Below are 11,614 nucleotides of genomic sequence, written 5' to 3' on the forward strand. Positions count from 1 at the left end.
CTCCCCATACACCCTACTCATTACTAGGCCTCTAAGTCATTCCTAACTCATTGTTGATCATGCATGTGAGAAACTGATTCTTGTAAGATTTTGTAAGATTTCTCGTTGAACCCACTAGTCAAGAATATATAGCAGGTTACCGACGCAAATTCAAAGCCGACTGCGGATTATAAAAGCAATATCCATTCCAACCTAGTATCAGATCACAAAACTTTGATTTGAGCCCGATGCGTCAAAGGCACATCAACATGAAGCACCAACTTCTTATTTTCGGCATCGTACTCGCCATGATGGTGATGGTGTCCCTTTGGCTTGCGCTCCACGCCAAGAATAGTGACGGCCTCAATAGTGACGCCAGCCTCGTACTCAAATGAGCCAGTCATGCTAAGCTTACCGTGCGCGTACTTGAAGTCGATCTCCGACACAGTGTCCTGCACAACCGACTCGCCGTCGTCAAGGTACAACGATCCCTCCGCGCGGCCATCGAGACCGGGCGCAACGACAATGTTGAATCCCTTCTTGCGCAGTGCGGTGGTAGTATTGGCGCTCTCGATGCGCTGCGGGTACACAATACCGCCCTTGTAGTGCAGCGTGATGTCCGTGAAGTCAACCTCGGCGGAGACATACTCGCCGCGCCCGCGGACGGGCTTGCCGGTACCCCATTCGTAGAAGATGTCGTCGGGGAGGTAGTAGTTGAGACTTGTGCTGTTCTCCTCGGTGACAGGGCTGACAAGGATACCGTCACCGTAGAAGAACTGTAGGTCGATGGGGTAGGTGTTGGGGTCGTTCGGGTAGTTGAAGAACATAGGGTTGAGGGCTGGGGTGCCGGTTTGGTTCTGTTTGTAGATGGCGGTGTAAATGTAGTCGACTGAACATTGTTAGCTTCTAACTTCCTTCTCGGAGAAGAGAGTGCGTGCATCACTTACGGAGCTGGTATCTGATGGAGATTCCGTTGCGCGCGGCCTCGGCGACTGTAGGCCAGCGGTAGAACTCCTGGGGATTAGCGAAGATTTCGGCGTGGTTGCGGAAGAATGTGTAGAAGGAGCCAAGCGCTGCCCATCTGTTGATCCATATTAGCTTGAGCCGCCTATATGAACCGAGATTCACCTCCTTACCTAGCACAGAGCGTCTCCGTCACATTACCACCGAAACCGCAAACATCGGGGCCGACGACGGGGATTTGGTACAATGATGCAAACTGCAGGATCTGGCTGATGGATGAGCGATACCAAGACCACCCGGAAACATTATCTGCAGAGTTTTTAGCATGGGGTCGTTATTAATATTGAATGGGCCGACGCCGGGGGCAGGCTTACCACCAAGCCAGTGGGACACGTCCTTGCCGGACCCGGCAAATGTGCTTCTCGTAATTACCAAGGCGCGATCATCCGGACGGCGGGCACGCATGGCATTGTGTGAATGTGAAGACATCATAGCGCCATAAAGGTTGTGGGTATCATATTGAATGTATCCTCCACTCTGCACCAGATCGGTGTCGGCAGTGCTGTCAGCAAGCGTGGGTCCGGCGCCGTTCTGAATCATATACGGTGGCCTGATGAGCAAGCGGTTTGGAAGGCCCTTGCACTCGTCAGGACCACAGCCAGAGCCAGTCTTTTTACCGTGCTGCCAGCCACCAGTCGAGGCAGCCCAGCTGGGCTTGGCAGAGCGCCAATGGCCAGCACCGAGGTTACGGTGGGAACGAGACCGAGGTTGGTGATTTTGGACAACGGCAGTTGCACGTTTCTCCTTTGCGTTACCGGAAGCAAAGTTTGGCTGAAGGCTGTCCGGGAAGCCAGGGATAGGAGCATCCGGTCCGTCTCGGACTGGTGGTGGCTTTGGTGGGTCACCATCTACCTCTGCGAAATGCTCCGGGGTGGTGTTGTTACCGGGGTAGGGGCGGTTGAAGAAGTTTGCAGGCTCGTTCATGTCGATCCACAACGCGTCAATATCCGGGCCATTCGTTCCGTCGAAGAACGCCAAAAACTGCTCATTCCAGTACTGCTGCGATGCGGGATGGAACCAATCAGGGAAGTAGCTCGGACCGGACCAAACGACTCCCTTGTATTCGGAGCCATTCTTTTCCTTCATGAAGGTATCATATTTAAGACCTTCATCGAGCGCTGAGTTGGGCTCTTTGTAGAACACGGCGGGATCCACCATGACGATGTAATGTTGGTCCCTCGAATGAATTGTGTCCACCAGGTCTTTGTACAAATTGGCGGGGAACCGTTCTGGATCAATGGTGAAGATACGTCGACGGTCCATGTAATCTATATCCGTCCAGATGGTTTCGAGAGGAATGTTGTTGGTGGAGTAGTTGGCAGTGACAGCGGCGACCTCATAGACGTCTTGGTAGCCGTATTTGCACTGGTGGTAACCAAGTCCCCAATAAGGAGTCATCAACGGGAGCTGCGTGATTTCCGCGTACTGGATGGCCACATCACGCGGGGAGGGGCCAGCAATGAAGTAGAAATCAAGAACACCGCCGATGATGTTGTACTCGAGGTACTGACCACCCTTGTTGTCAATGAAGATGTCCATACCGTTGGAGTTCAGTAGGAAAACACCGTGAGTGGCATCGTGTCTGTGGTCAAAGTAGATTGGGTGAGCGCCGTACAGGTTCTCGCCCTGAGGCGCCCCGTAGGCATCGCGGGTGTATATCGTCCGTGTGTAGTTAGTCGTGTTCAGCATGAACGCGTCGCTGTGCTCACCCAGTCCGTACAGATGTGGGTTTTGTGGCAGGTGTGTCTTGAGATAAACATATTGACTCTCGAAGACCAGCTTGTTGCCTGTGGTATCAAAGAGTACCTCACCGGTATCCGTGCGAGATACGGTGAACGAGAAGGGGTCAGCGTTGAAGTCGAACTTGAGCTTGGAGTCCTTCCGGGAACACCATTGGCCGAAACCGGGACGCGGGAAGACACTGTCTGGAACCTGATAGACTGTGTTGTTGGTGTCTAAGATCTTGACGTGGAGTCGATCATTGGTCTGATACTCCACTTCTAACTTCAAGTCTGGGAGGTCAGTTCCGAAAACATTGCATGCCGGCCCTGCGAGTGAAAGTTCCGCGTAAAAGCCAGACCGAGTCTTCCAATGCTTTGTCGCCTTGTAACCTGGGCATTCGGAGAGATCCTTTGCATAGAGATCATCGCCGGGGCCATCAAGATCCTCGACACCAGCCTGGCTTTGGGCCCAGACGCAACCACTCAGGGCTACAGCCGAAGTGAGCAGGTGCTTGAGGTACATGCTTGGGTCCTTGAATAGCGAGCATTGTCACATACTCATATGGCCCTTATATACTCCTCTCGGTTCCTCTGGTTCCATTTGCCAAGAAGGGGGCGTGTTGTCAATGCGGAGATTGCAGCATTCCTCAAGGCCGCGATCCCCACCCCGCAGTAAGGTATGTTATTTCAACCGTCCAACTCTTGAGCGGGAGACGTTCATTGTTTCTCTTCCTTTTGAGGCCACTGTCCCATCAATGTCGTCGAGACTTTGGTGGACTACCTTACCCCAGCATTCGCAGTATAAACAAGGGGTTCACCTGCATATCAAACAAACCAGCAAAATAACCTTAGAAACCCCGCTCAAGCTTAAAGCTAGCGATAATTCCTCTTCCTTGATATTTGCCAAGTGCTCCGGTAAAAGCCCGAGAGATGATGCAGTCAACTCCACCCCGAAAACAACCCCAGCGATAGTTAATCTTGGCGTCCACCGCTTTTTATGCTTCCGGTTCTCCGGTAAATGTCCGTAATTGCGGGGATCAATGGGGCTATGCGATTTTTGAACGCCTTCTAGAGTTTCATATTCATCATCTCGGGATCTCGGCTTCCCCGTGCTCTTCATAAACGGAGTTGGGGGAGGCATAATCATTGCCTTCATGGTCTCGACTGTTGGATTATCCGGTGATTTCCCGATGTGTTTGTAACATCGAATTGTTGATTTTTCAGCCCTCAAATTCCACCTTACGGTCGGAAACCCTATTATTTTATTATATCCTGAAACTGATCAACTATCAATCAGATCCGATCGAGACCCAAGTGCAGATATTCAATTCTCCCGATCAACATACCCTTCGGTAGAGGTGCGAATAGGATCAGCGGTGTTGAGGGCAAGTGTTCCCGAAGGTAAAAACGCTAAACCCGAAAGGGCAATTAATGGAATGGAGGCGGTCTGGGGCGGTGCGGGAGCTGGTTGTGGCTTGGTGAAATAACTAGTTACCCCACACCTTATATTATATAATATTATGCCGACTAAAAAGAACTCCCCATTTATTATAATTACCTTAACTAATGTAGCATAACTAGTTACCCAACTCTATCTATGCTTGTGGCCACTTCCCCAGGGAAGTGTGCATAAGCGTACAAAAAGTCAAAATCATAAGGTGGTGGTCACCCAGCGCCCACGGTTCGGGTATGGGCGGCTCACCGCTCTATTCAGGTCACTCAGGGCAACCACAGTGTAGAAGATCAATCGGCTATATAGTGTATTGGTTGTTGTTTAGACTTTTATCAAATTATATCCTAGCTAAACCGATTTTATCACCTGCTTAACTAGTTCACGACCTTTAACTAACGTAACTATTCCACAACCGAGCCGGCACCAAAATACATAGTAAACGCGATATTTTATAACCTCGTATCGTAACAACCACGGTATTATTTGGCTTTATTGTCATTTTATAGCTATTGATAAGGCCTTTAAACACTATACATTAATTTTAAAGAAAATCGAAAAGCTTCATTGTCACGGTATTGCAAATTACGTTGCTCGAAGCCGGAAATATATATACAACAATCATACAAGTATTAAATATTTTCTAAAATTCTCTAGAGAGGCTAGGTATCACCTAAAAAATAATAGGATATTGAGAAATCTCTGTATATTCTACCGTTGTTAAGATATCAAGTTGTAAATTATCGCCTTTACTATGTGTTTTGGGGTGGCTGACCGGGTGGCTCGGTAGTGGAATAGCTAGCTAGTTAACTTAGGTTAGGGTATAAGTAGACGCTTGAAAAAAATAAATGATAACACATTTGGATATAAATTCGAGTGCACTACCCAGTAAAGAAAGAAGACAAAGCACGTCCCATCCTACAATAATCGAAAAACAATACGGTTTCTATCTACTCCATCTCACGTGCTCGAGATACGCCCGCAACAGCCGTGTGGTTTTGACCTCCAATAGGTGCTCCGCACTCAGGACATCTAGCTTGCTCCATCGGCATACCGCACTCTCCAATAGCAAACTAGAAAATATTCATTTAGCTTAGCCGTCCCATTAAGGTATGGGGACAGTGGCCAGATCGAGATTAAGGAAATTTACTCACCGGATGTCCATTGACGCAATTGTACCAGTGCCCGGAGTGAGTCGCGATTCCTCTTCGCCCACTGACCATGGCGGTTTTGATTGATTGCAGTTCTTTTAAAGTCACTGTCTCGTACCGCGGTCCCTCGTAGAGACGGATCATCTCCTGGACCTGCTCTTGGAGCTCGGGGCAGTTTCCCAGTCCATCACATAGTTTTACCGCAGCGGTAAGGAGATCGCGAATGGTTTCAGTGCAATATTCGGGCTCTTCAGGATGAGTGTAGCTTTCTTTAGGATGTAGATCCAATGTTGTTTCTGCTGGATAAGTGCGGCGATACCACGCGTCCAGGTGGGCGATCTTAGCGAATGAGATGGTTGCCGTGATGACGATGCGGTAGAGACTTCGTTCATCCGCTTGAGTTATCAAGTCTCGGCAATCCTTTAACACTTGAGTCGAGATTGATGATAGGTTGGTGAAAGTTAGCCGTGCTTGTGCAGGATTTTTGTTTGACTCTATCACTTTAAACTTATGGCCAAGCGTGACTTCTCGGGCTTTGATGTGGATTAGCCGTGCGCCGAGAGTGATTTGGTTGTCGGGTTCTCGTGTTGCTAAATTTATTGCCTCTATTCGGGACGAGAGGGAGGCTATTTCGTCGCTTTGTGGCTTCTGGCAGATGGTAATTGCATCCATAAGCCGTTTCATCGGCTGGTTCTCGGCCTCCATGGTTTTGCTGAGAGTCGAAGCCTCTGTCCCAAGGCGCGCACATGCCGCGTATAGTCCTTTGAACTGTAATTCGGCGTTCCAATCGAGGAGCAACACTCGCTTGGAGTTGAGCCTGTCTTCAATATCGTTCAAACGCGATTCAAGGTCTTCAAGGTCGATCCGACCCTTGGCAAGGAACCGCTTATAAGTCTCGTCCATAACAGCGCGGTTGACAACGCGATTGTAACGTTTCGTCACAAATTGGCGAATGGGTTGTTTACAGTCTGGGCACGAGGGTATGGCACTGGCAAGAGAAGAAGAGACATCTCGGAGGCCTTCGAATTTTCCATCTTTATCTCTCGTGTATACTTCACCTAGGCCAACCAATCCATCAACCGATTCACTTGTAAAGAAATGGCCGCATCCAAGCACGATAATTGGGGTTTCATCGATATTTATTTCGGAATAGCTTTTCCATTCGAGGAAGTCAACACGAGCATCACTCTTGTCGCCGCACTTTTGACACAGATTGTTCGGACAATCTTCCCCACAGAGGCTTGGACACTGGTGACCACATTCGAGACTCTTAGGGCATCTCTTATCGCAAGGAAGTCGGTTGCATGGTGCCGCACAAGGCATTGAGCAGGAATTTTGGTGAGTGCAAGACCAGGTGCATCTCTCGATGCATGGTGCACATGCTTTTCCGCAGGTTAAGTCGCATGCTGAGTGCGAGCATCGGACCTATAATATGGTTAGTATCTCTGATACGATGACGAGACAATGGGTTATAATGAGTCTCACTTCGCACTTTTCCTCGCAGTAACCGCAGCCTTTCCCATTGTGACACTCTTTGGGACACCTGTGGTTGCAAACACCGTGTGGACGGTCACATCGTTTTGTGCACTTCGGGTGGTAAGATATTCTTTTTCCGTCATAAACTTCCGTGAGACAGTTTCCACAGCAATCACTGCAGTTGTGGCCACAGCTGAGAATATCGGTGCATGGCTCAGGGCAACGGAAGATCAGGGATGTTACATCCTTAAAACAGCTAACCTGGATTTTATGGCCACACTTAGGAACAATTTTTTCAACCTTGACGTCGCACCTAACGACTTCCAGGCTACGCAGCTGATGGCAGAAGACAGCCTTCTTAATGTGACCACAAGGAAGCTCCACGTCTTCAATCTTCGTCATGCAAGAGCCACAATCTTCACCACAAAGCTTAGGACATTCGTGATCACAGGTTAATCGGATACGTGGGCAAGGCTTTTCACACGCGAAACCGTCGTGCATCACCGCCGAATGGCACTTAGCCTGGCATTGATGGCCACATGGCTCAAGTCGACGTGTACACGGGAGACTGCACCCACCCTCAGGGCTCTTCCTTTCAAAATCGTGAGGTTCAGAACATAGAATAGGCGTATCTGGGTGGCGAGGACAACAAAGAGCCAACTCCGTGCCAACTGCATTCGCACGGGAGAGCTGAGAGTGGACATCGGCCCACATTGGTACATTAAGGTATGTTTGGGCGTTTCCAATGAGATACATGCCGTGCTGAGCCCGGCTGAGGAGCACGTTGATGCGGTTTTCGGTGCGTAGGAAGCCAACCTTGCGCTTTGAGTTGCTGCGAACTAGTGAGACGACTATCACTTTTGCCTCCTCGCCTTGGAAGTTGTCGACTGTGGCAAGGCGGAGCGTCTGGAGCAACGTCTTCTTCTCGAGTGCCTTGGGACTATTTGACTCGGGATTCTCTTCTTCAACCTTCTCAAACGCATCCGCAGCCAATGTTTCTAGGTCCCGTTCGCTAAGGCAAATCTCGAAATCATTGCTAAGCGATGCCCTGAGCTTCCGCAACTGCCCGGTATATGGGGTTAAGAGGGCAATATCCGTGCTCTTGTACTCTCCCTGCCGAACAAGATGCCGAACAAGAGCAGTAGTCATATCGACCTCCCACTGGTTGCTATGAGACTTCACACGGCTGCCGTCATCTCTCGAGTCTTCATCACATTGATGGTCCAGCCAAAAGAGGTTGTCCCTCATTCCAACAACATTGGGCAGAGTTGTCACACTTTCATGATCTTCGAGTTTGGGATAGACACTCCTGATAAGTTGCGAGATCTCGGGCCTCATTCTTCGCTGTACATTAAGCTGTGCAATAGGGGCAGGCTTGAGACCCGGCTCACCGACAGCGCGTCTCTCAAATTGGCTTCTGTCTAGCTGCCACGCCTTTCCTGTGGATGTTTCAAGACTGAGTGAATGATTTTGAATCTGTGGTCGCAGCTGTCGGTGATCCCCAATCTGAATAAAGTGCTCAACACCTGGCATGAGGGCTGAGATAACGTGGGCTTCCATCACCTCAGCTGCTTCCTCGCATATAATGACCTTTGTTCCTATGCGGCGCAGTGTCTTGATATGGCGTGCGAGGGATGTTGTCGTGATTCCTACCACATCTGCTTGAATTAGGGCTCGGCGATTGATCTCTTCATGGACTGCATTAATATCGTCGCGATGACGGGTAGCGCGATTAATGACCTCAAAAAGCGAGGCTGTTTTGCTTTCCTGCCACTTTTTGAACCAATCCATTGCAAGAATCTGGCGTTCCGGTATCGAGAGACTATAAATATTTTCCTTAGCAGCACGTGTGAGGCGCTCGAAACGCACACCGTCAACTTCACTCTCATTCTGGCTGTTTTGGATTCTCATCGATTTGACTTCAAGCCAGTTAAGCAATTTATCATCTGTGACAGTTGTGAATCCCTCCAGGTCTGGTCGCTCCAGCTGGTCATATATAATGGGCCATTTATGGCACACGAAATTCCCAATAGCGGCCCAAGACAGGCCTTTCTGAGACTGGTGCAGAGGTTTCATTGCATATCCAGCAGTTCCCATACAGTCTTCAAGTCTACTGTAAGACATGCGGAGGGTTTTCGACTCTACCTCCGTCTTCGAAGCGCCTTTACTGACAACGCGAAGGTTCTTGCCTTCAAGCTCGGTGGCCTGACTGCGACCGCCAATGCGTATGATTCTCTGGATACCTATATCAAGAAGATGCTTTAAGAATTGGTCCAAGGCATGGTTGGTATAGCAGCTGTAGTTCGTGTAAGTGAAGACACAGGAAGGCATGAAATCAATACTCACATCACGATGATCGGGTTTAGCTTTGCCTTTTGCTTGATTTCAAGCAGAGCTTGAACAATCTTGACACCTAAATAGGACTTTCCGGTACCCGGTGGGCCTTGGATGAGGGCATACTCTCGTGTGAGAGCTGCGATAAGTCCCTGGCACTGGCCATAATCGAGACCAGTCTGAGCCTGCAGCTTCAAGGTGTCGACAGACTCAGGGGTACTCGGGTCCAATTCAACATTGTCCGCCGTAACGTTTGTGATCGAAGTCAGGGGAAAGATAAATCCTGGTTTGCGCGCGTAAGCCGGTGGGGGTATGTCGTGTCCATCCTTATCACCCTTATGGCCAGGCAAGACCCATGCTCGGAATGCCAAATCCCCTTCCCGTTGGATTTGCTGAAGGTTTTCCAGGATAGGGATGAACGTGGCAGGGATCAAACCATGGAATTCGACCAGAAGACCAGTGACCCTCTCGCTGTAAAGCTGGCCCAGGAAGATCAGTTCTTGTTGTAGACATGCCGCAAGCTTGACCGTAATACTAGGTGGAAATCTATCGGAAACAAGACTGCTCTTGTTCCGGTGCGCTTGGTCCTTGGAAGAGTTCTTCACAGTAACCTCGAGGAATATATGCCTTCTGTGAGCTCCTTGGGACGTCAAGAAGCAGATTAGGCTTCCTTCCTCAAGTCGACTGGAGTCTTCCCACCATTTGCATTGCTCTTTGGAGGTCTTTTTGCGGAGTTGTGGTGGAGTAGAAAAGGACACAGTTGCTTCGAGCTCATTTCTATCATTGATAAATATGTGCTGGACTTGTGCTCCCAGATAGAGATGTGCCCTGCCATCCTTGCCTAACAGATAAGGACTTCGTGTCAAATCATTTTGCTGCAGCAGATCTCTGAGAACATCTTTGGCTGAGCCGAAGATATCGTGGCGTAGGAGTCGGAATGTTGAGTCAACATATCTTTGCAAAGGGTCGGCCAGAAAGTGTGGCTGTAGGAAATTGGTAGAGGGTAGATATTCTAAATTGTTGTTGACAATTTCTCGATGGGTAGGAAGAATCTGAATCTGGGATATTTCTGCGAGGTCGTTGTCGTGTCTCCCTCCTGGTATTTGCATATCCATTGGAAAAGACGACACGACTAGCATAGCCTTCTGGGAATCCCCCTCATGCGCCCTGGGTGTAACAAGATTGCGGCTTGCACTAGTGACCAGGCTCTGCATGACTTCTATTCTGCTTTCAAGTCCATCAAGGTCGGCCTTCGAGCATTCCTCGGTCATTTTGGAGGCCAGTTCCCGGGCTAGGTCGAGTAGTACGGGAAGTTCATCGTGGAATCGAGCGCGTCGGACTCTTGACAAAAGCTGGTAAAGGGTATTCAACAGCAATTTCATCATGTCTAGGGAGATATCCGGTGCGGTTTCGCTGGCGTCTTCACCTTTACGTATCAGGTTCTGGCAGACACCTCTCAGATATCTGATTGCTCGATCCCCATTTGTGCCACCGAAGGATGTGTACAGAGTGCCAACAAATGAATCGATAGAAAGACAATTCAGCAGAGAAATATGGGTAATTACTTTGAGGAACGGCTCATTGTGAGCTGGAATAGGTCTTATTCCCTCTGAATTGTCCGCATCCGCAGTTGCCAGGATAAAATCATATCCACGAAGATTGTCATCCACAAGATCTTTGGCGAGGAATTGATGATTCTCTCTGCTGTCACTTTCCAGAATTTCGAGTGCCCCGTTCCAGAATTGAACGAGGTCCTCTTGTTCCATTGGAAAATATCCAGGCCCTGATATTCTTTTCCTAAGGAGTCTCCTCCAGTCGAAGTATCGATTCTGAGCGTCCAGATCACTGCCCGGATTCAACCCGAAGTTGGCAGCCTTAGTCACGTCGTGCGAGAATCTGCACCTCTCACCGTAGTGGCACCTGCCACGCTGAAAGTGTACACAGGGTGTTTCCGGCTCATTGCACTTTCTGCTGTTGAATCCTCCTCGGTTGCTCGTTCTACCCCGAAATCCCCAATTTCCGCGGCGGGCCATCGTGAAAGGAGCTGGAAGGAGAGTGTGCTGTAGAAGGTTGAGCTCCGATGAACTTTAAAGTACTATGCGTCTTCCTAGCTCGGAGGCTTGCACAGATGTATGGATTTCGTTGAAAATGAAGTAGGTTTCCAATGGATCTGATTGTTTAGAGAGGGGTCAGAGAAAGGAAAGAGTCTATAAAGTAATATAGAATACGCCATACGGGTGTCCTGTTTAGTAAGACAGACGTAATACTGCATTGTACTTTGTGAACAGTGATAATAGCCTCCAGTAAGGAGGGGTCGGTTGCTGGTGAGGTGTTTTCCATAGTATGTCCCCCATCTGCGGCAAACAAATCTGCCTCACAATTTCTTGTTACAAGTAGCAGTAGAGGAATAGATGGTCGAGCGCTATTGGGCGAATAGAAAGTGCCCATGTTACAAGCCTCAGTATACGTGTTAAGGCCAA

General features: G+C 49.2%; 2 protein-coding genes across 2 annotated transcripts; both read right to left on the bottom strand.

Moving 5' to 3' along the window:
* Positions 1–203: 203 nt before the first annotated feature.
* On the bottom strand, positions 204–3,246 carry N7447_009375 (uncharacterized protein; the record flags this gene model as incomplete). Its single annotated transcript, XM_057233637.1, has 4 exons — positions 204–868; positions 927–1,060; positions 1,116–1,251; positions 1,317–3,246. 4 exons carry the CDS (start codon positions 3,244–3,246, stop codon positions 204–206), a joined length of 2,865 nt encoding a protein of 954 aa, XP_057083179.1.
* A 1,877-nt stretch (positions 3,247–5,123) lies between these two features.
* N7447_009376 (uncharacterized protein) lies at positions 5,124–11,167 on the bottom strand (the record flags this gene model as incomplete). The annotated part of the gene is made up of 6 exons (XM_057233638.1): positions 5,124–5,246; positions 5,328–6,524; positions 6,676–6,749; positions 6,817–6,975; positions 7,025–9,096; positions 9,147–11,167. 6 exons carry the CDS (start codon positions 11,165–11,167, stop codon positions 5,124–5,126), a joined length of 5,646 nt encoding a protein of 1,881 aa, XP_057083180.1.
* Between the last annotated feature and the right edge of the window lie 447 nt (positions 11,168–11,614).

Source organism: Penicillium robsamsonii (genome assembly GCF_028829455.1).
Source record: "Penicillium robsamsonii strain IBT 29466 chromosome Unknown utg000005l_segment0_segment0, whole genome shotgun sequence".
Lineage (NCBI taxonomy): Eukaryota > Fungi > Ascomycota > Eurotiomycetes > Eurotiales > Aspergillaceae > Penicillium > Penicillium robsamsonii.